The sequence below is a fragment of the Volvox carteri genome, assembly GCF_000143455.1.
Source record: "Volvox carteri f. nagariensis unplaced genomic scaffold VOLCAscaffold_16, whole genome shotgun sequence".
Classification (NCBI taxonomy): Eukaryota; Viridiplantae; Chlorophyta; class Chlorophyceae; order Chlamydomonadales; family Volvocaceae; genus Volvox; species Volvox carteri.
Genome location: NW_003307559.1, coordinates 1,384,347 through 1,408,016, shown reverse-complemented (window position 1 = coordinate 1,408,016; position 23,670 = coordinate 1,384,347). Strand labels below are relative to the sequence as shown.

The 23,670-nt window shown below is 56.3% G+C and overlaps 2 protein-coding genes across 2 annotated transcripts; both read left to right on the top strand.

The window, feature by feature from the left end:
- Window positions 1-491: 491 nt before the first annotated feature.
- Window positions 492-3,531, top strand: VOLCADRAFT_117411 (uncharacterized protein; the record flags this gene model as incomplete). Its single annotated transcript, XM_002949934.1, has 7 exons — window positions 492-605; window positions 691-836; window positions 968-1,021; window positions 1,451-1,490; window positions 1,740-1,814; window positions 2,219-2,805; window positions 3,339-3,531. 7 exons carry the CDS (start codon window positions 492-494, stop codon window positions 3,529-3,531), a joined length of 1,209 nt encoding a protein of 402 aa, XP_002949980.1.
- A 1,705-nt stretch (window positions 3,532-5,236) lies between these two features.
- Window positions 5,237-8,304, top strand: VOLCADRAFT_104518 (uncharacterized protein). The gene is made up of 5 exons (XM_002949933.1): window positions 5,237-5,412; window positions 5,616-6,035; window positions 6,691-6,913; window positions 7,192-7,284; window positions 7,944-8,304. Exons 1-5 carry the CDS (start codon window positions 5,363-5,365, stop codon window positions 8,208-8,210), a joined length of 1,053 nt encoding a protein of 350 aa, XP_002949979.1. The 5' UTR covers window positions 5,237-5,362; the 3' UTR covers window positions 8,211-8,304.
- The last annotated feature ends 15,366 nt before the right edge of the window (window positions 8,305-23,670 follow it).

Sequence of the window (23,670 nt, the reverse complement as noted above, 5' to 3'; positions counted from 1 at the left end):
GTGGGGCTCACTTCGAGTCAGGGCCCTCCGGGCGTCTTGCCTAGGCGGGCACGCGGTGCCGGCCCTATTGCGTCCGTAGCTTGATCGGTGGAGCCCGCGTTAATCCTGTCCTCGATGGCACAGTCAAGAACATGTTTGTATGCTCATCAGGGCATCGTTTACGTACGCAGGTCAACGGAATGCCGTTTGGAACCCTCCCCTTGTCGCACCATCAAAAGTGTTTTCCATACCATCTGAGTGAGCTCAACATATGTAAATTTTCTTGCATGCTTAATTCATTTGCTGAATGATGTGCAAGGGGTCAACTGGGTGACTAATATCTTTAGCTGTCACAGCTGCTGACAAAACTTCTTTCATCCGAATGCAAATACGGTAATGGAAATGTTTTAGCAGTCTAGCGTCTTCCCCAACTGTTTAGTGGAAACCCTGAGGCTGCGGCACCGCCTGGAACAGCAAGCTTGCTTTGTATGGGATAGGTTTCCTACTGCAAAATGGATACAAAGCATCGGCTAGGCGTTGCAGTTCATGATCTGGGTGGCAAGGAAGGGCCCTTGCTCCTCCTACTGCACGCCAATGGCTTCCACGGACGTGTGTTCCTCCCTATGGTAAGCTTCGGCAATCGACCTTTAGGCATATATCATAAAGGCTTGTGATCTTAGTGATCGCAAATCCGGTGGTTGTACCCTGCAGGTGCCAATCCTTGCACCGCATTTCCGCTGTGTATCTTTAGACCTTCCCGGCCATGGCAGCGCACCGACTCCTGAAGGTCCCTTCACTGCCGAGGACATGGTGGGGGCTGTTCGAGATTATGTCGAATCACAAGGCATCCAGGGTCGGTGCGCTGTTTCTGCACAACAAACTCCCTTCCCCACGTAGACAGCTGATCTGACCTCCTCGGCTTTCCTTGCGGATTCTTTACTTCATCAATAACATCATCTCAAACAGAATGTTACTGCTTTGGCCATAGCCTGGGCGGCGGATTGGCTGCTCTGCTGCAGTTCGAGCGACCCCAGACCTTCAGGTGGGGTTCACATGGGTCGGGCGGTGGGGGGAGGCCCTTGGGCCCTGCCTTGGTAACTTTGAGCTGAGAACTAATTCATTCCGATCCAAAGAAGTCCCATAACAGCCGTCGTCACCATAGCCGTCCTGCGGCTGCGGCTGCTGATGCTGCTGATGACGATAATGGTGTTGTTAATGATGTGATGCACCTCAGGGCTATGTTTCTCTTCGAACCGGTCATAAGGCCCTTCAAGGACCTCCATCGAGGGGGAGAGCAAACGCCGCTACATCCACGAACGCCAACACCTGGCGGCGGCGGCAGCAGCGGCACTGCGTCTGCGCCCATGAATGGCAGCAGTGGCAATATTAGTGAGGGTGCAGGCGGCGGTTGTGGGCCATCGCCGTCGTTGGTTTCGGGGCCGTCTTCTTCTTCGTCCTCGGGGCTGGCTAGGTCGGGGAGCTTGTTGGCCCGCTTGGCCCGGAAGCGGCAGGTGTGTGGTTTAAATGAACTATGCCGCGACGCGTAAGGGTGGGAGGTTTCTGCAGCAGCGAGTGCGTATGCGTGTATATAGGTGTCATGTATATCTGTGTGCACATACTATTTATCTCTCTATGTCGTCAGACATAAAGATGTACATGTAGATATGTATATGCACGTGTGTAGATGTGGATGTGTCCGGTGGTATGAGACACACACACACACACACACACACACACACTCACACTCCTTGTTCCCTCAGGCGGTGTACCCGACCCTGGGAGCCGCCATGACGTCACTGGGCGCCAAACCCCCGTTCAACACCTGGGATCCGCAGGTACGACAAGAAAAAAAGGTTTTAATAGGTCTCTCTAGGATGAACGCTGAAGAAGCCTCCGCTCCTCGTCCAACGACTCGAAACGGTGAACGGGGCCCGGAAGGCGACGTTGGAGGAGTTATGTGGGTTACGAAAGGGAAGGAGTGGAATGTCTCAACGGGGAGTCCACCCCCGAGGTTTTGGGGGGAGGATTCAAGTGTTGATAAAACAAATCTCCACATGTGGAGATTTGTTGGTGGGTTTCCTCGTTGCTGCCTCTAACTCCCCTTCTTTCCACCCTTCTTTCCTTTTAATATCTTCCTTTGACTTTTGCATGTGATTCTCCCCTTCCCTTCATTGCCTCTCCTTTTTTCCCTATGATTTCTCCTTTTCCTTCCTTCTCTTTCGCCCCCTCTTCCTTTCAGGCGCTCCATGCATATCTGGCGTGTGGTGGGTTACGACCCCTCGAACAGCCGGGGGCAACAACTACAGCCGGAGCTACAGCCCCTGGTGCCCCGGCACTGACGCTGTCATGTTCGCCGGAAAATGAGGCCAGAGTGTACGAGGCCCTTGAGCCCCCTCCCTGGAGACCATGGCAGCAGCTGGGAGTGACTACTTCTGGTTTCGGAAGCGACCCGCGGGTCGGTGACTGCGGATGTTGCGGCAGTGGATGCGGTGTTGATTGCGGCGGTGACTGCGGTAGTTGCGGTAACGGCCGCTCTCAGCAGCAGAGGATGATAGAGGTTGAGAGCGGGAAAGGGGGAGAGGGCGAGGCCAAAGCACGTGAGGATGGCTGCGGTGATGGCAGTAGCTATTCAGACGGCAGTGGCAACAGCAACAGCAATTGCCACCGGAGGCGGGAAAGGCGAGGGGAAAGGGATGGATCCATGGGCCACCAGGGTCCCTATTGCCGTATTGCCATTGCGGTGGGGCAGGAAGTGGGTCTACACGCCCAGCTGGCCAGGTGGGGCGCGGAGGTCGCGCAGCTGGTTCCTGGAGCCAAATTAGCTCGGTGAGTGGGTGGGGCTTGATGGGGAGGGTCAGGATGCGATGAGGGGTATTACGTGAGGTGTCGTGGTGGGTGGGGAGATGGTGGGTGCATCTCTTTGGTGGGTGCTTCACAGCCTTCGCGACGGTAAATGCTGTCAACGAACCGGAGAATGCACGACGTTTGGGTTCGGAGCTATTGGCCGCCTAGTGTTTAGAGCTGGATGTTGGAAGGAAGAAAGCGCATTAGCCGAGCCTAGGGCTTTACATCAGTCGTACAGCAATAGCCAGCTTTTAGCGTTATAGCTTCGTTGGGCTTCATCAACACAATTAAGACAACACGGGAGCAGCTGGCAGCGGCTTTCCATTTGCCTACCTTGCCTCGACGCGCCTTGGGGATCCATTTCTGTGTACGTACGTATGTATGTATGTATCTTCACGGTGTGCATCATCCTCACCCAGGTGCTATGCCGACACGACTTCCTTCCGTTCCATCATTAATTCATGATGCTCCCTCTCCCTCCCTCTCCCCCTCGTATCTCTCCCTCGGCCGCACAGATTTCCTTCTTTGCACCACTTGGGCCCGATGGAAGACCCCCGGCTAGTGGCAACAACAGCACTAAAGTTCTTTCTGGCGGCAGACGACGACGACGACGACGGCAACAACGGCAAGGGTGATGGCAATGGCAACCATAACCGTGACTCTGCCGTCGGTTCTGGATTCGGATCCGGTGTTTCTAGCAAGTTGTAAATGGATTTTATGGTGCTACGGTGGGGCCAGCATTAGTGGTGATCCAGTAGGTCGGATGTCCACTCCATGACGTCATTCACCCGTTCCTTCATGTAGAGGTTGGTGCGTATGTGGGCGGGGGGAGTGGTAAACCATGGAGGGGCTGCCTTGTGATGCGATACGCGAGTGGTATGTCCTCGGTTCGGTTCGTAGGGGAAAGATGGACCACAGACGCTAGACAAGAGAGAGGTTGGCAGGTGGAGACAAAGATTTAGTGAGCTGAGCGTGGGCGGTTGGGCTGTTCGGTGCTTGTTTTCGTGCTTGCTGTGTAGCTGGACAGAAAGGAACTGAGGGGGCTTATTAGGAAGGGGCAAGTATGCGTCCATTGTTGGTACTGGTAGCGAGTGCTTTTGTTTTTCTCAAGCAACAAACATATTTTCGTGTGTGTGCGCGACGAACCAACTAACGAACCAACTGAACGTGCGTTGAGTGGATTACGAGTCGAGTGTACCGGCAATGTCGCCGTGACTGGGTTTTACTGGTGGTGTCGTTTGTACCATTTTAATGTCTACTCTTGGCGGGCTGTATGTACGGGTTAAGCGAGAGGGGGCTATGACGAGATGATGATGATCATGTGGCGCCATGATGGCGTAACATAAGCTATGACGGGCGGGCTTGCTGCCCGTACTGGGCAGAAACAGAGGGATGCAATCTGAGGCAAAAATGATGGATCCTCGCATATTCCTTGCAGGAAACGGGAGCGTCTTACACGTAGAAATAGTTTTGAGCTTGTGCATGTAGTTGGCGGGCGCAGATGGGATTTGAGAGGCAGGTTGGGAAGCTACATAGTTATGGCTGCAAGGGCCGCGGCCTATAGCAAAAGGGCAAGAGCTGCAGCAACACACGGCGTGTGGGGCGGGTAAGTTTCGAAGGGCGCCGTCTCAATTTGTCCCAAACGGGGCTTGCACGCTTAGAGGCACAGACGAGATTCAAGGGCTATGTCGTTGTGGATGAAGGATAACAATGCGGTGTAACAATGCACCAGGGAATTCTGTTTGCAGAAGGTTGCGCCGCCAGCTCCTTGCACTTCCGACTCTCCGAGAACCCTACCTGGAAACTAGGGTATGATATTGCTATGCAAAAGTGGTTTAGCGTAACAGCAACCGGTATCACTCTGTAGATCTCCCTGGCCCCCCGGGCAAGCACCGGCATGACTTTTGGATAGTGCATCATACGGCTGCAAGTTACATGACTGGTCTGGAAGGTTTATGGAGGCTCGCTACCAAAGGGAAGCATGCAGACGATGCCAACATACCCCATCTAGGTCAAACCGTCCACCTATGTCAATATGCCGTCAATATGCCAACAACACGCGGTACTTGACAGTTAGGCAGCCTCCAAGCAACACGGCCTTGCGTTCCCAAACTGTCAACGGCTGCTCTCCAGAGCCTAATTCGTATAAGGTCAAGGAATTGCAGAAGGTAAGGTCACTACTTAATAAAGACGCCTGTAGTAATCGATTTTGGGGTCGTGGCATCATCGACAGTGAGCTGCCGCGGAGAAGGCCCCGATGCATGGTGCAGTGGCTGTTTATAATTCAGGTAGGAAAGCCGTGAGGCGCTGTGCATGAAATAGGTGACTTAGAGCTCGCCAAAATTGGAGGCCTTATGCGGAGGGTCCTTATACCTTGCGCGTTAAATGCCTTGTATGGACAGGGCAATTTTATAATCTTTACATAACGCGCATAGAGGAAACACTACTAAGCTAATATATTGTTTCAGTAACGCTGCTATTGGATAAAGAACCCTTTGCGTCTGTCTGTGATTTCACAAGGAACCGCCGAAAAGAAACGATGTCAACCGCCAAGGTTCCGTTCACTGAGCCAGAATGGAAGATTCCAGGGTGCGTGGACAAAGGAACGGCGCCGCGCATGCTCCATGCTATTGTCAGATTGAAGTTTCGCGCGGAAGGATATATGTCTTGTTACAAGTAGATTCTGTTCATCTTATAGAGTACCCTCCAGTCCTTGCGTGTCTGGGGCGTCGGTCGACTGGCTAGCATGATGGTCTGCACGCGAACCCAGACTGCCTCCCTTCCAAACGCAGGTATACTGGATACGTCCAAGGGCTTCAGGAGACATACAAGAAGACACCGGTAATGGCACAGCTCGAGACGAAGGACCCAACGCCAGAGTCGTTCATCTATACGAGGACCCAAACAGCCCCTAAGCCCTCGCCTGTGCGGGACCCGTGCAATGATCCAGAGAACTTTAGGAAGCCCCAGCCTGGTAATCTGTGGCCATCCCTTCAAGACACAGCTATCCAGGCGTCCTTTAAGCCACCAGCTAGTAACATTGCACTGGGCGACGAGCGCATCATGCCGTTCCGGACTTCTTATGGCGTGGACTTCAAGGCCCCATTCGATGGGCAAGAACGGCTTCGCAGCCCGAACCGTAATGAAGACCTGGTCAAGACCACGTCCAGCTTAGCCAACATCTATAAGAGCTCCTTCAACCGCGTGGGAGAGTAAGTGCCCGGATTCTAATCATGCATCCCAGAACCTTGCACAGTGGAGAGGGAAGACGGAGTCACTAAATGCAGAGGGGCTACGAGGGGGCGACCATAGACCCTTAGGAAGGGTTACAGCCCCGGTTAAGCATGGGACGGGTTTGGCAACCTGGAAGGAGGAACCCTTTCGCTAGAGATGCAGCAGAAGATTGCGGGACTTTAGCAGGTATCCTTAGTTGCATAGACATGGAACTCGTGAAAATATCATCACGCAGTCACGTATGCAACAGTTTTACGTGTGCAACAAGCCGTTTGATGCTGTCAACACACCTGCAAAATTAATGGGTACACGAATCAATACAGTCTTGAAACCCCACAGCCACTAGGACTGCATTCCGCTTCTAGATCAGGGCCGCCATCCCTAAATGGGATGACGGGCTCTTACACAGCATGCAGCAGCCTCTGGGCTGAACTCGTCACGTCCCTTCCATCTCTTTCCGCGTGTCCACAGTGCGCAATCGTCAGCGCTTGGGGTTTTTATTTAGCAGCACTCCGCACCGGTCGAACTACTTGGGCTCCGCATGCAAGCCGCACATCGCGGCCCACCTTCGTGCCATTCTGTGCCGTGTAATGACGGTGTTTATGCGTGTCATGTACCATTTGTGTCCCGCAGGAAGCGGCTCCAAAAGATGATTAGCACCATGCGTGAGCGCATGGAGGCCAAGCTAGGCAACAGCAACAACAACGCCTTCCGCATGCGTAGACTGTTTAAGATGTACGATAAGGACGACACGGGTCGTGTGCACTTCGAAGACTTCCGCAACATGGCAGAGACGTTCGGCATGCAGCTGGACGACGACTCGCTCATGGCGTTGTACTTTGTGTACGACCCTGAGGTGGGTACGACAGGGGGGGTCGCTCTTGGACGGGTTTGGTTGGAGACAGTTGTCATAGCTCGAGCTGGTTAGTATACACTCTGAATAAGAGTAGAGGTTGGCGCTGCATCGCAGGTCAGATAAGTGTATGCTCACCTTTTGCGTGCAACCCAAATCCTGGTACACTGAGTTCTGCGTGACCCAAGTCCTGAGTATCGGTCAATCCTGGCCAATTTTAGTGCAACCCACATCCTCATTCTGAAATCTTTCTTTTCTGCGTTCTGCTTTTGACGCGACAGGGCACCGGCTACCTTGAGTATGAGGCGCTGGTTTCCCAGCTTATGTCGCCCTCGGACTTCGCTTTCTACAAGGGCTACGTCGATTACAGCCAGGTACGAGGGAGGGGGACCCAACGAACGGTTGTCGCGTAGGCAGTACGGTGGAAATAAACGTTTTTGAATATTAGCGTGGCTGTGTGGTGTTTAGGTTACCTGTGGAAGTTGGTGTTGTGCAAGGCGGGAGGCGGCGTGTGGTTCGGCGGATCCGGCCGCGCCTTGATAGAGACTGATTGCAAGCGCATCTGGAAGGAGGAAAGGGCCCCACAGAAAAGAAGCAATAAATAATAATAGAACCTCCGCTGTATCTTCCTCTACTATTTTTTTCGTGTACCTGCGGCGGCCTTGCCTTGGGCATCGAGCGTGCGGGGTTTCTGGGGCAACTGGAAATGGTGCATATCCCCTGTGCTCTACTATCTTCTGAGGACGGAGAGCGGAGAGTGCTGTTTGTTTGGACGTTGTTAGACGCGAAACACTTCTAGACGGTGTTTGATTGATAACTTGTTTGTGCTGATGCCCCACAGCTTTATGGCCACGTCTCTGCCCGTCCCGGGATGTTCCGGCGCCCTTCAGTGGTGATAAACGCAGAACTGCGGTTTCCCTAGGAAGTCTGAATTGGACGGGCAACCTCCTCGTGTCTTGCCTGGAACCCATTCAACTTGCTGTTAAAACAGAAGCCCTTGTGCCTTTCATGCCTCTCCAAAACACCTCCACAGGACAAGGCCGAGGAGGCACGGCGCGTGGAGCTGCTTTCACAGCTCAAGAAGAAGATTGGGCCAGTGGTCAGCGACTTGCAACGACTGCTCAAAGCTTTTGACTCCGCGGGCAACGGGCGGGTGACGCGGCATGATCTGGTAGCGGGTTGCGCATCAGTGGGTGTGGTGCTCAACGACAAGGACTTCGACACGCTGGCGCCCGTCATGACGACGAACGCGGACGGGACCATTGACTACGCAGCTTTCTGCTCCGTCTTTACCAGCTGAGCGTGATCCGCGGACCGGCGCTGTCGACGACGCATGCATGTGTGCATGCGCGTGCGTGTATGTATGCATGTGGGTGATTTGGGGGTGGGAAAGCGGGCCACGCGGCCGCATACCATGAATCATAGCATGTGGATGTGAACGGATGGGGCGGTCGTGGGGCAGGGACTAGTCTAGTCTGAGGGCTGGACTAGCAGCGGAAGCGGCGGAGTAAAGCAAGAAGCTCGTGTGCCATGTGTTAATGCGGCAGGTCATTGCAAGTTGAGGCCTGCAGGGGTAGTAGGAGCAGCTTACGGCAAGGGAGTTTTCGATGGGAGGCGAGCTGTAGGATGCAAGCTGCGGGAGAGTGCTGCCCAGATCGGTCTCCTGCTACAGCCGCTCGGTTGTGCCACCTGACGCACGAAAGCTACATGCCAGGCCGGCATATATCTTCCTTTGTAGGATGTGAACTTTTACTGATTATATTTCTCGTGCAAATCAACTTGGACCATGATGCTTTGGTGCTGAGGGCAATCAGTATGGGCAGAGTACGGCGTGCAGCCCGCAGCCGTGACTTGCAAGCACACGCGCAGTAGCCGCACGCGCACGCACACGAACTTCGCCACACGGTATTTGACCTATATGGAGCGGGCGGTGGTATTGCTGTTACGCACGTTTCGCCATGCCGAGATGTGGACCGTTTTGCAGCGCCAGAGCTCCAGATATACGTGCATATGTCTAGCAGCTACACAATAGTTTACTGTGATAATGGGCCGCTAATGCACGATGGCAGGCTGCAGAAAGTCTTTGGAACCACCGACGGCGGTTGTATGGGGGTGGTTTCATGTTGTGTGTGGAGCTGCGTCATTGGACGGGATTTAGGGGGTAGGCACGTGAATGTTAGGCACAGGAGATTCATCGCCATGCCCTCAACGGTGAGATGGCATAAGTACAGAGCCATAAAAGCACGCCCCACGAATCACCTGGAAAGAGGTGCTCCTGCGGCCATGGTGCTAGGGAGCGCGAAAAGGGGGAAAGCGAGGACGAACAGGTGAACGGGAATCCCTCCCAAGGGGAAGAGCGTTTCGGAGGTCTTGTGTAAGGAGTTTAAACCCGCCAGTTGGCGGGGTCCTGAATCTGTTCTTGGTTGGGCCACATTCAAGTTCTTTCCTCGTTGCTGTCACACTTCGTACGCATGAGCAAAAGCCGAACAGAGCACCATGATATCAAAACGTCTTAAATTCGCTTCCACCACAGTCCTACATGCTTACCAGCGTATATGTAGTGTTTTTTCCTTAAGAACGTCTTCGGTATTGCATTCGCCTTTTGTCAGCTGGGAATGTGGGCAACCGTTTGTGCATCAAGCTTCTCTTACTGTTAAAAGTCCTTGCTACCCAAAATGGGATTACTCTTTTCCTGGTGGGCTAGCACGGGAGCTTGAGTAGCATTGGTGCAGCGCATTCCTGCTGGTCTTGCTCGCTGAAGCAATGCCGAATACGGTCGAATGTTGGATTCCGCGATACGACTAGCTGCAGTCTGCCGTCCACCATTAGTGCGAGACAAATGAAGTTACGGCAAACCCCCTGCCATAATGTGGACCCTGCCCGTCCTTGTGTTTCTGTCTTCAGGCCAGTACCTTGGCGAGGAAGGGTTTTGCCTTGATCCTGGTTCCATTTTCCCCTTCCTCTCGCGAGCCTCGGTCCGGTCTCGCTGGCCTTGGTCCGGATTTATTTAGGGGATGGCAAACATGTCACTTAGTGTGTAAAACACCGAGAATGGCGCTTTCAGCACAGCATGAAGGTTTGTCGGATCCATCGTTGGATTTCAGATCCATCGTCTGCTCAGTCTACTAAATGGTTCTCAACCTCCACCCTGGTTTAAATTGTTTAAATCCAATCAGCTATGCGACAGGAAGCACATATTACGCGCGCCAATTTTGAAGACATGGGCAAGTAATACATGGAGAACTAATAGCCTAGGTTTGCATTGTCTTAACCAGGTTTTGACAATCAGCTTCGTTTATTGTGGGGTGTAAGGAATGGCACAAGTCGTTTGACTAACATTTCGTCACTTGTTACTTAATCGGGTTCTGCAACTGAAAAGCGGGGTCAATCCCTTTCACTACGGGACACAACGTTGATTGTACAGCTGTCCGCGAATTACACACGCACGAGTGGCTCGACCACATGAGACATATCGCAGGGCCTAATGAGGGCCAGGTCTGCTGCATGCGGAGTTGCCACTGATGTGAAATGTGGACAACCGTAAGCACGTCCACCGTGCTTGCCTTAGCGCCAAAGTCCCTTGCAACCCGGAAGATGTCATCATGCGGTATCTCTTCCTTTCTGGGAGGGCTCAGGGAGGGCTCAGGCCCATATTCTGTAAGAGAAGAAAAACACCCTAACTTCGGGCCGTATTTGTAATTACTCTCGCATTCCAGAGGTTTAAGAGTAGTAATAGTTCACCAATTTCGGACACGCCGTGTTACTATAGTGCAGCAGTGATAGGCACCGGGTGCATCTCCATAAGACTGCTGCTGTGAAGACCCTACCTCGCGGTTGCAGCCATCCTTTCGAAGCAGCGCAGCCTACACACAACCACCTTATCAACCTCCTATGCTAGCTACTAGTTATCATCTAGACGAACCTGCCCACCTAGCACTCATCATATCTTCTAGGCTATGCATGGGCGGGGGCCCCCCTTGGTGACTCAGCCTGAAAGCAGAACATCGGCAACACTCTTTTTAACACACAGTACAACGTAGTGTGATGGTAAGAACCATTCATGTTGGTGGGTAGCATACTATATGTGTGTTTGCACTTGGCAAGGTCTAATTGTATGCATATGCAATGGTATATGAGCCATCCATTGCCATCTGCCATGGATGGGTTTTGGAGCCAGCTGTGATCAAAGCATCCAAAAACACATTTCTTTCACCGCGTTTCCTTCAGCCTTCCTCCCACCCACCAAATCCTTTTATCCATTCCCATCACTCACTGTACAGGCCCTATTTTCATTGGCTATCGGAAGGTCAAAGTTGGCCGCCATTAGCAGAGGTGTCGGGCAGTTGGCTGTACATCTGAAGGGCTACATTTACACCCAGATCGGGCTATACCATCAACTACTTATTGAACGCATACTACGCAGTAAGTTGGTTGGCAGGAGACTCTAGGTAGGCTAAGGCTCACTTCATGACACATATGCGACAGAGTGTCAGGTTTTTAAGTTAGTTGTTAAGTAGTTAGCACGCCTCACGAAAGCGCGCCTTGATGAAGCGCGACTAGAGATGTTGTACGACATTTAGGCGCCATCTCGGAGTCCGGTAACTATTTAAGACGAATTGTTGCTTAGCTTGTTATGTCAACGTTATTGCGCTCTGTGGTGTGGTAGCTGGCTCAAGTCGCTCGACCCTTGGTGTAACAAAATCAGCATCCCAACTAGAAACGGAGCCCTCAGTTGGTATCGATTAAGGCGATCCTGAGCCCATTCTATTTCACAGAGACGGGTGATACTGGTGATGAGGGAAAGGGGGGCAAGTGTTGGAAACTGTGTTTGGCCACGGGACCTGCTCACCTGTACTACACACCCTCGTATAATAGGTAAGGATCGTCCCTATCTATTGCACGAGGGTGTCGCCTATAGGCAATCATAAATTTCACGAACATGAAAAGCGCCTTTCGTGCTCTCCAAGACCTTGAAAACAAGACTGGCTCCAACGGTCTTTCGTACTTCAGACGTGGAGCAGTCCAAGCTGAGTTTCATAAATTTCAGAAGAGCATTTGAACAGCATTTTTTCGCCGCTTCTGTTGCTCCACGTCTGAAGTGCGAAAGACCGTCGGTTGTTCTCTAGGTCTTGGCGAGCACGAATGGCGCTTTTCCATGTTCGTGTCCTTTGTGTGCAGTTCCTTACTCTTGTGGTTCTCCAGTTATGGATACGGCACTTGGAAATAGAGGAAATAGAGAAAAAAGGAAAGGGCCATGCAGCTTCAAGGAGACAGACAGATTGTATTGCTCCTGCCTAGTCGAAATCCACCACAAATGTGGTGGGAATGAAAGATCCCGAATGATGGGCTGTGAGCCGTCTTAATGACTGCTCACCGACGGAAGTACGACAAAACGCAACGGATTATGCGAGGCGGATCCCGAGACGGACACACCTAAAGGGCTAATATCCTGATTTATTAAGCAGTATAACTAGAGTCACGCTTCCCAATTGTTAGGAGCGGTCTGGTTCCCTTTCAGTTTGCGAACTCACCACCTGAGGTCGTTAAGGTTCGCCACGCACCGAAACCGGAGCGTAAACCGAAGCAAACTGAGCCAAGCATCGATCTTTTTACAATCTGTTTCTGGTAATTTCTATTTGCTAAATATGCTGAAAAGAGCTCGCGCAGTCCTAAATACGGGCTAACTGCGGCGGGCAGCCATTTCGCTTAAATCGACTAAAACTCACGTCCACAAGTGCCCAGATTTTTAGCATCTTAGTTATCTTATTAGTCCACGCTACCTGGCTGATGGAAGCCAGTGTATATAGGGCCCAACTCTTACTTTGAAGTGGCCATACCAACAGAAACGTTGGATGGGCTACGTGTCCTAAGAGCTTGAACGCAATCTTTCGTATGATTCCAGTTGATTTGGTCACTTCCCAGGGATAAGGGATTTTTATAACTCTCCATAGCTTCTGCATCCTCCCCGGTCGCTAGATATTGTTTAGCTGTTGCATGCCGCAATATAGCCGCCTTGAATTGCCAAAGGAACTATGGGGAAAGGTGATCAAGTATCCGGTAAACCGTCTAGCAGCGCACGCGCAGCGGAATTATTGGCAAGCAAAACAGGAGCTGCAGGCTTCGGCTTCGGCGGGTACGGAGTTCTGGGTAGAAATTTAAGTAGTGTAAATCGTTGTCGTCGTTAAAAACTGCCAGTCTTGGCCCGTCGCCCCTAGTTTGTAAGTTCCTTGAAGAATCGTGCATATGAGCGAGATTCCCTAATGAATCGTGCATATGAGCGAGATGGCGCACAATTGTATCGTGAAAATGGACAGTTCTATGTTCGCGATCTCCCTGGACCCCGTGCAGTTACATCGGCAGCACCCGCGCCAGCCCAAACGCCGCCGGCTCGGGGTCTGGCGCTGCAGACCGGCTTGGCTCCATCACGGCCAGCGAGCCCAGCGGCGGTGTAGATGCTGCTGGCGGTGAGGTGCCCCTCACACATCAGATCGATGGCGAGCTGGCACAGTCTCTTAGGCACCTGGCTAAGAAGGACCATATCACTAAAACTAAAGCATTAAAAGTGAGCATGCCTTCCTCTGGACGCGGTCAAAGTTGGGTGCGAGGGGGCTGCGAACTGGGAGAGGGGGTGGGCGGGAAAATGGCTTTTACTGCTAGGGGGCCCGGCGGTTCATGCCCCCGTGGTTTACCCCCTCATGAACGTTACACGATAGCGGTGCCCGGGCGTTAAACTTCCATGCTTTGGGGATTTTGACGGCTGCCGCTGAGACGGACGGCGCTGCGCTATCAAACTGAGCCTTGCCGCAGAGGCTTTGTGCCATATCCGTCTTTTGCACTCTTGCTTCTTCCCGGCTCGACCGTCCGGCACCTGCCTCTCAGAACTCCTCTGTATACACTCACGATTTCCTTAATTCGGCACGTCGCTTATTGTCCTCTCTCTCCCTCCCCTCTCTCTCTTTTTCTCTCTCTCCCTCCGTCTCTCTCTCTCTCTCTCTCCTCCCCCTCCCCTCGCTCGCTCGCTCGCTCAATACTCAACCGGGGAATGGACCGCCGCCAATAACCTGATCCACTTTACAACAGAACCTCCGGGCGCTCATCCCCAGCCGGTCGGCGGCTGATCTCCTCAGCGCAATGACGCCGTGGATCTACATGTACAACCGCCTCATCCTGGACTCCAGCTGGGCCGTGCGCTCCGAAACCGCGGCAACACTGGCATGCCTGCTGTCCGCGCTGGGCAAGGCCGTTGCGCCTCATTTGAAGGCTCTACTGGGGCCTTGGTTCCTGGCGATGCACGACACCTGCAGGGACGCGGCAGAAACCAGCAGGCGCGCCTTCGTGACTGCCTTTCCTTTGGAGCCACGTCAGCTGGACGTGGTGCTGTTCTGTCGTACGGAGCTGATGAAGTATCTGAAGGAGCAGATGGTGGCGGCACCACAGCTGTGAGCGGTGCTCACCCAAAGTGGGAGCGGGGCGGGGCGGTGTGGCACGGTGTTTGTTTTTGTGCATGTGGGGGGGGGGGCCCGGGTTTGGGCGGGTGTGAGGGCCTCCTCTCCTTTTACCCAGGTTACCCGGTAACCAAGTCAGATCTGCCCGTTCCGAATCCCGATCCTAACTGATTTCTGACCCCGCCTGCCCGGACCCATCCAAGGAGTCCCGTCCAACTCGGTTGTGTTCTTGAACCCGCGTTCGACTGATATGCCTATGAATCGGAATAGGAAGGGGGCCAGTCTGGAGGAGCTTGAGGACCACAACGAGAGGGTGCAGACGGCCTGTCTAGCAGCGCTGGCGGCCATCATCGCCATGGTGACGGCGCCGCCGGACGGTACTGCAAGTACGTCTGCCGACGGGGCAGGGTCGGCCCCGGTCGCCGCCGCGGCTGCAGCACAGGCGGCTGGCAGGAGTGAGGTGTTGGATGCCATACGTGATATCTTGTGCCGGCCGGGGTTTTGGAAGGGCACGGTGGGGGCGAAGAGCGCTGCAGTACGGCATGCGGCGTACGGCCTGGCGCAGTGTGTTGCGCAGCGGCTCAGCTCCGTGTTGGAGGAGGGGTGCGCCGCCGAGTCGGCGGCGTGCGTGCTTGGCGCCCTTGGCGAGAAGGAGCCCCGAAACCACGGCGCCATGTGGGAGGCCGTACTGACGTACAGCAAGGTAAAAGCTTTTTGAGATGCAGAGACGGATGCCACCTGTGTGCACGACACGATCCCAAACCCGCGCCGTCCTCTCCTCGCTCTCGGCCAGTCGCCATCTGCCCGTCCATCTCTAGCAGGCATGGACCCCACCTAAAAAGAAGCATCTTATGCAAAAACAGTTACATTCGCACCGTTGTCTGAAGTGGTTTATACTGCAGCATTTCGTTAGGCAGTTGACCCCTCTGCCAGGTGACCCAAATGTACGCCCCTCCTATTCGCTAACCCCCACCTTGCTTCCTATATTCTTTATATTCGTAGCTTCGCAGCACCTTGCTGGTGATTCCTCCCGGCCCCCACTATCGTGCCCGCCACCTCCTCCTTCCCACCCCCGTCAGTTCTGTCCCGGCGGCTGGCGGCACGTGAACGTGCGCAAGGTGGTGCTGCCGCGCCTGCTAGCGCTGCTGCGGCACGGCTGCTACGGGTCCGCGTCCGTATCCCTGCCGGCGCTGCTGCCGCTACTGCCGCTGCTGCCCCCGGGCACGTTGGGTCCAGACCCCGATGTGGTGGTTTCACTGCTGGACGCCGTGTGGCTGGGCATGCAGGACCCAGTTTGTGCGACCAGGTACCCGTCGGGGTGGCCTCCCCGGTGGCGAGGAGGGCCAGAGGGCAGGGCGTGACAATCCAAGAGGACACGTGCGGATGGGTGGGCTTGTTGTTATGGATATAGCAAGCGCTGGCCAGCTGGTGTGGCAGGGTTGCGTGTTAAACAGTCTGTGGTCGATCCCCTCTCCTCCAACTCCAACTCATCTCTGCCCCACGGGGATCACGCACGCGTGGATGCGCTCGGCTGGTTTACATCAACCCCGGTGTGTGTGCAGAGCATTCCCCAAACTGTGGTTACGAAAGCACACGCACACATACATACATACACACATACATATATACATACATATATACATACATACATATATACATACATACATACATACATACATACATACATACATACATACATACCTCTATGACCTGGTTTAAGGGGCCGCTTGTGCCGGCGAGCCCTTGTTGCTGCCAACCAGCAACGCCCCCTCTCCGCCCCACTACCTCGAATGTTGCACCGGATGGATTGAAACTCAAGAGCCGCCAAGTCTGCTGGCCTCAGCACATACCGGGAGTGCCTCCTGTGGGCCCTGAAGAACAGCGCACGGCTGGCGGCTACACGTCCTAAGCAGGCTGATGTCGGGGATGGAGGCGCCACCTCCATACACGGCACGGTAATGATGACAACGCCACCACCAGCGGCAGCAGCAGCGGCAGCAGCAGCAGCAGCGGCAGGGCCAAAAGGAAAAGCGGCAGAACCGGGTGGGGACGCGGCGGCCAGCTACTGCCGGGTGTTGCTTCAGGGAACGTTAGTGCAGCACGTGCTGCCATGTGCGCTGGTGGGCTCTGGCGAGCGGGCTGAGGCGGCGAGGGAGGTGTTGATGTGGCTGGGTGGGGCGCTGGTGGAGGGGTCGCCTGCTGGGCAGTCCCCGGGTGAGTCGGTCCCGCCAGCCAGCTGCCTATCAGACGCAGTCGGGCAGTTCCTCAGCAATGCGCTGAGCAGCCGGGTGATGACCGCTGCTGCGACTTCATCGGCTGATGATGAAGATGGTGGTGAGGCGGGGGCGAAGGCCCATCGCGAGTTGGTGATGGCGTGTGAAGGCGTCAAGGCGCTTCTTCTGCAGATGCGGCGCAAGCAGGCGGTGATGTGTCCGGGCCTGGAGACGCGCATTGCGGAGGCGGTGGCGCAGGGCCTTATGGCGCACGGCGCGTGTCCCAGCAGGATGCAGCCTGCAGCTGCCCAGGTGCTGGCGTTATTGCTTCGTGAGTACGGAAGTACGGTGGCGGCTGTACTGCCGGTAAAACCTCCGACTCAAGGTGTTGATGACGGCGTTGCCGCGGATGCTGCCGCGGTGGCGGAGCCTGCCGGTGGCGCTTTGGGCAGCTTGACTTTGGGCTCGTTGGTGGCGGCGCTCAAGGCCGGACCACTTTCGGTGCGTGTTTGGTGTGACCCGCACCCATATCGCCCCCAGGTGGTGCTACAGACGGATTGGCCGACGGGATCGGGATTATGCAAGGGCCCCGACCTGGACTTCTTCTACCCTCCTGGCTTTTTGTGCTTTCTACCTCCCTCTTCAACCATCTCTTGGCACATTCATTTGGCCCCTTTGGGGGATCTTGCGTCACAAACAATCGTCAGTGTTTCGTCTTTCTTACCCCCTTTCCCCTCGTTTGTGACGCCGGCAGCAGCTCATTTCTGAGTTTCTTGCATCGTCACATGATCCTCCCCCCCCCTGTGAAGGGCCCATCAGCGGAGGCTACTGCGGACCTCCTGGTCGCGTTCTGCACCACCCGCGCCGAGAACCCGGAGGCGCTGTGGGAGCAGGCCATGGCTGCCGTGCTGTCGCCGCCACGCGCGGACCAGGACGCCGCCTCACCCCACGTTTTCTCTCATTGCGGCCGCGTGGAGCTCGAGTGCGCCTTGCTGCTGTTGCAGCGCCTTGCTGCTGCGGCCGTGAAAGAACTGGGCGGTGAAGAAGCCCGCAGCGATGGCCTCTACTGCAGTGGTGGCTACGGCGACGCTGGGGCTCCTTCCCAGCAGCAGGCGCTGAAACAGACCGCATTTGGCTGGTCTAGCGCATCGCTCGACGGGCTAGCGGTGCATGTAGCGCGCGCGGCGGCTTCCAGAGAGCTGTTCCTGCATCGCGGACCGGCGGATGGCGACCAGTCCATCAAGCTCCCTGCCAAGTTGCTGTCCACGGCTTTGGGAGCGAACCCCGCGGGTTTGGTCATGCTGGGTCCGTCAGCCGCCGGCGAGGTGATGCAGTCGCTGATCGAGCACCTGACCACGGCGGCGGCGCTAAGAGACGTGGGTCCCGGTGAAGGGCCTCCGTCATTGCAGTCGTCCGGTTCGTCGCCGTCGTCGTCGGTGGCGGCGGCAGAGGCGGAGGCAGCGGCGGCGCAAGCCGCACTGCTCGCGATTCATGCCCTTCAAGACGCGCTCACCAGCGGCAGCAGCTGCAAATGCGGCCTGTGGCGAGTTCTGCCGGATGAGGCATGTGCTGCCCTGGTAGCCGTGGCGCGGTTGGCCTGGCAGGCGCCTTGCAACCCCCGGGCTGTGGTGATGGCGGCCGGTAATGGGGGCACCTTGCAGAAGAATTACCAAGCAGATGGCAGCGCTGGCTTTGAGGTGGATAAGGAGGACAGTGGTAGCGAGGCGGACGCAGGGGAGGAGACTGCAATCGTAGAAAACACGCATCTAGCGTTTTCTGATTCAGAGGCGGCGGGTGAAGACGATGACGGCGAGGGTAAGGATGTGGATGACGCGGATGGGGCCAGGGCGCTTCTTTGTCAGGTGCAGAGCGCCGCGGCGCAGTTTTGGCTTGAAACTGGGCCGCTCGGCGCCGCGGCAGCGGCGCTGCCGGCTGCGCGAGTGGACACGTTGGTACGGCACATCGGGACGCAGCTAGCGCAGTGTGCGGCATTGTCGTCATCGGCGGCGGCGGCGGGGACGTCAGGTGGGCCGCGGCGGCTGTCGCCTCGCGCCTGGGCTGCACACGCCGCCCACCTGCGGGCGGCAGCACCCGGCGGCGCCGCACAGAGTCAGGTCGTACTGGACGTGCTTCTCGCGGCTCGCCCAGAGTGGCGGACCTGGAGCATTCCTGCAGTGGTCAACAGCGGCGGCAGTAGTGGTGGCGGTGATGGCGGACCTGGCTTCAAGGCATCCCTGGAGTACTTGGCCCGCCTGGCGGAGGCCGTGGGGCCAAAAGCAATGCTGGGGATTGCCAACAGCGAGAGCCCTGGCGAGGAGTCGGAAGAATTGGATGATGATGAAGAGGAGGAGGAGGAGGAGGGACCGGATTCAAGGAAAGGTCATGGCTCGCGCCAAGTTCCTTCGACTAGCGGTCGCAGCTGGGTGCTTGTGGAGCTGCTGTGCAGCTACCATGCTGCCGCCATTACCATTGCCCCAGCTGCCCTTAATGGCGAAGATCAGGAAGACGGGGAGGAGGAAGAGGAGGAGGAAGAAGAGGAGCAAGAGGAAAGCTCTAGCGAGCCAGGTGGTGGTGAGGAAGTGGTGGAAGTGGAGCAGGAGGGGCCGGAGGGAACGGATCTTAATGAGCAAGGAGGTGGTGCAACAACAACAAGAACATCAAGAAGCCGCCGCTCGGATCGACTTTTGCGGCCCGACCTCAGCGAAGGTTCCTGGCGGCGAGTTACGGGCCGGGCAGCAGAGGGGATGCTGAACTACCTGGTGCGCAGCAGCGTGCGGAGACAGGAAGTGGAGGCCGGAAAGGACGCGGGTGGCGGCAGCTACAGCAGGGCATATGGCCGCCTTCTCGACAACCTTGTCGATGAGCTGGCAGAGGGGTGCAGGTGCGTAATCGCTTTATTGACCCCGTTGCCCCAATGCCCGGCGGATGGCTAGGGTATCTGCTCGTTTTTTGTGACATAGCGTACGGCAGGTGTTTACGGCAGGAGTGTACGACAGGCCATTGGATGATGATCTCGTTTCTTCAGTGAATAGAGCGAGCGTCCATTCCTGTTGTGCCAATCCATAATTTAGTGAGATTCATTCTATTGAACTTCAAATTTCTAACACCCAGCAGTGTAGCCCTCCGGGGGAAGAGGGTGAGGCGGGATCCCCGCGCGGTGCTTTTGCTTTGTCCGGTAATGCAGGCGGCACGAGAGCACGTCGGTGAAGCCGGGCGCGGGCGCACAGCCGCAGGCTATCAGCAACATCCCCCCCGCGGAATACAAAGACCTCACACCCACACAGGTACGGATCTAAACCGATTGCCATGTACGGCCATGTTTGGCCCTCAATGCAAGCTCGCGCTTTTTAAAGCCAATCCAGCCCTCCTAAGGAATCTGTTGTTCGCAAGTAATAGGTAGTTTCGTAAGTAGCTGGTTATCTTGTATACGGAACCCCTCCCGGGGAAGCAGGGGTGCACGTGCTTGCCGTTAAGTGCGGCCCGGGGAGGAGCATTAAATACATCTTTTCGAGCACGCGGTTAGCATTTTCTTCTGGAGTGGAGTGGGACTCCAGACTCCGGAATGCGTCAGACATGTACAGGCCTCTGCAACACAAGTTTACACATCGTAAAGGTAACAGTCACACAACGTCACACAGGGTGGAGGTGTTGATATGGGGAAGGCCAACATGCTCGAGAGCTCATATACTTGCGTGACGTGCCTCGGCTGGACCACAAGACACCGGCCACAGTGCGGCACTTGGTGCATGCGGACTTGGTTGCGAATGCCCTTTCGATCCGACAGAAAGCAACTGAAAGCAGCACGTACGCACATGCCATTACCTCTGAATCACTACCATTTTACTGCCCTCCAAAAACATTCGCCCGGGCGCTGTGTTCCCTGCTAAAATTGCCCTCTGGTACCCCCTGAAACCCTAAAATGACTTCCCTAGGCGGCGTTCATGGGGGCCCTCAGCCAGGTGGCCTCATGCATGGAGCGAACCTCCTCAAGCGGAAGACACCCCTCGGGCCAGGCAGCACACCACCACCACCATCCGCTGCTGTACCACCAACAGCGGCTGTGTCGCCGCTGGTTGTCCAAGTGTCGTCCGGATGGTGTTGCTGCCGCCGGCACCGGCCTGCCGGTTCAGGCGCTGTTGCGGCTACTGCCCTCCGTGGCGGGGCCTGTACGGCGGGCGGCTGCTGCTGCTGCTACTGCCGGGGGCAGCTCGGAAGAGGATATCCTTGGCGCCTCCGGGCTACCGGGCCTGTCTTGTGCTTGGATGCGGTACTGCCTAGACGGCGGAGGCGGGCCAGCGGTTGCGCTACAGCCGACGGAATCCATGGCAACGGCGTTAGAGTTCGTGGCGGCGTGCTTCCCTGTGCTGGACATTCGTAAAGATGAAGACGGGAGTAGCAGCAGTGGCGTTGGTGGTGGAGCTGGAGCTGGAGAGTCGATGTCGCATGGGCCGCCGCTGGCTAGCTCTGCCAGAGCTGGCAGTCTGGCGGCTTCGGAGCGGCCTTTGCTGGCCCAGCTAATGCACCATGTGGTAGGTGGAAACACTCGGTTTACAACAATAAAATGACCTTCCGCAATCCTCCTTACAGCTTGGGAGCCCCTTGGGTTATTAGCCCTCGCTAATAACACGATGAAATCGATAGTAAATAAATACAATACGTGACCAGGAATGCTCCTGGCTTGTGATACGCCCGACGTGGGGGTCGAACCCACGACCACAAGGTTTCTTCGCCCGTAAAAGCCTTGCGCTCTACCACTGAGCTAGCCGGGCGTGTTTTTTTATTGGGAACAAAAGATATAGATTTATTTCCAGCAGAAATCATCCAGAAGGAAAGGATGATTTCTTGCCCTCTTGCATAGTTTGTGTCGTACGTACGTACGTATATGTTTATCTCTTTGCTTGGAGATGACTCCTTCCCCCTGCGTGGTTTCTTGCTGTCTCTATGTGTGTATGTCTCTGTACTGCAGCTCCTGCGGCATGCTGACACGGGAGCTGCTCGTCGCCCTCAGGTGGAGGCAGCAGCACCACCGCCGTCGTCAGGTGCTCAGTCCGGTGCCGGCGCTTCCCGATGCGTTCCTCCGTCAGCCGCCTCCTCCGAGGCGCTTTCTCCTCCCGCGAACGCCATCCACGCCAGTGCCATGCGGCTCGCCCACGCCGCCATTTCGTACGACTGGGGGATTTTAGGACAGCTCGAGTTACTCGCGCTGTTCCAAATCGTGCAGGTGTGTGCGGCCGCTGCTGCCGCTGCTGCTCCTGCTGACCCATTGCTTTGCACTTGTGCGACATCGTGATCACCGTCACCACCGCGCAGTCACGTGCGCCCACGTCCTCAAGCTCCCTTCTACCCAACCGGATTACGCGCCTTCTTCTATGATACATGTCGTATATCCAAACATTCCGTACACCCCAATACAGGACCATATGGCTGAAGCTATGGCGGCGCTGACGGAGTGCCTCTCCAAGCTGGCTGCCGCCGCACGCGCCGCTGCCGACAGCATCCTGCAGTCGCCGCCAGGCACCACGCCGCCGGGGCCCATGGCTCTACAGCTCCTTCGTAAGCTGCAGCAGCGGGAGGTGCTGGGGCGCATGGCGCAGGGGCGGCAGTTGGAGACTGCAGCGGAGGAGGCGCTGAGAGGCTGCGGGATTGGGGCTGTGGCGCAGGCCGCCTTGCAGCTTGCGGCACCGCTGATAACGGGCTTGCAGGTGAGCTAGGGGCAGGTGGGCATTGCGCTCTTCGTTTTAGTGCGGGACAGCGAACGGATGGAGTGACGGAAGATGACGACGGCGTTGAAACTAAAGTGCAACAGGACCAAGTTGCAACAGAACTCGCGCATGTGTGTGCCTCCTCCTTGTCAACAGCAGCTGTTGAGCTGCCGATGCTACATTGGAGCTGCTGTTGCTACCACATAGTGAGCGACGTACACGTGAATGCACGAGTACCGTTGTGTCGTCATACCCATATCAGTTGAAGGATTCATCAACTCCTCTATCGCTGCCACTATGAATTGCTTTTGTCGCTCCCGATTGAGTTCCAACTGATGGAAGGCTGGCTGCCTGTGGTCGCATCTCCCTTTCAGGACATGGTAGGGGAAACAGCCGGCGTCAGATCCGCTGCTGGTGCCGCCGCTGCTGCTGCTGCTCGGTCGCGCGAGTACGATACCTGGGTGTCTGCATGCTGCAGTCGCGCAATACAGCTCGCCATCGGTTTGGGCGGCGTCAAGTGCTACGGGGAGGCCTTTGGTGCAGGTGTATCGGCACACGTGGAGGCATGGGTGTTACGCCACCGGGCGTTCTGGACGGCGGTGGCTGGCTGCGCGGGTCGGGCGCTGGTGGCCTCAGGGCAGGAGCGCCACCTGGGTGCAAAGGCGACGACGGCGGCGGTCGCAGCGCAGGCTTCAAAGTTGGCGGAAGTGGGCCTGGACGCCGTGGCCGCATTGTTGACCGTCGTGCTAGAACCTGGTTCGGCATCACAGGCGCTGCAGCCGGTGGCATACCGGCTGCTGTTAGGCGACGTATTGCTTCCGCAGGTGATGCTTGTGGACTCTGGCCCTGGAAACAGCAGCAGCGGTGCCGACGACGTGGAAATTCCCGAGTACGACGGTGATGACGTCGCTATCCTAGTCGCCGGCGGCGTGCGGCCGGAGATGGCGCCGTGGCTGTTGCCGGCAGCAGCAGCAACAGGGGCGACGACGACGTCTGTGTCGTCTGCCCGAGTGGGCGGGCATACTGCCGGTGGCAATGACAGCAGCAACAGTACATGTGTGTACCTCGCGGCGTGGTCTCTGGCACTGGCACACGTGTTGAGCTTGGACGCGGGTTCCCGGGGTCTGGCTGTGTTACGGCAGGTGTTTCGGCAGGTAGAACCTCTGGTGCATGGCCTGCTGGATCGTGTGGTTCTGGAGCTGGGTCTGCAGCGGCGGCCTTCCCAGAGCACACGTCCGAACCGCGGTGCAGGCGGCGGTGGCGGCGGCGGCGCCGCCGCCGCCGCCGCCGCTGCCGCCGGGGGGTTGGACCGCTGGCGCTTGGCGGAGGCGCTTCTGGACATCGGGCTGCCGTCAGGGCCGCAGGCTGCATGTTTGACATGCCGTACGCTTTTCCGTGCC

Bases quoted from the DNA above. Each gene is read 5' to 3' on its own strand.
- VOLCADRAFT_104518 (XM_002949933.1), top strand. From the start codon at position 5,363: ATGTCAACCGCCAAGGTTCCGTTCACTGAGCCAGAATGGAAGATTCCA. The intron at 5,413-5,615 runs GTGCGTGGACAA...TTCCAAACGCAG, and splicing joins CCAGAATGGAAGATTCCAGG to GTATACTGGATACGTCCAAG. The intron at 7,285-7,943 runs GTACGAGGGAGG...ACACCTCCACAG, and splicing joins GCTACGTCGATTACAGCCAG to GACAAGGCCGAGGAGGCACG.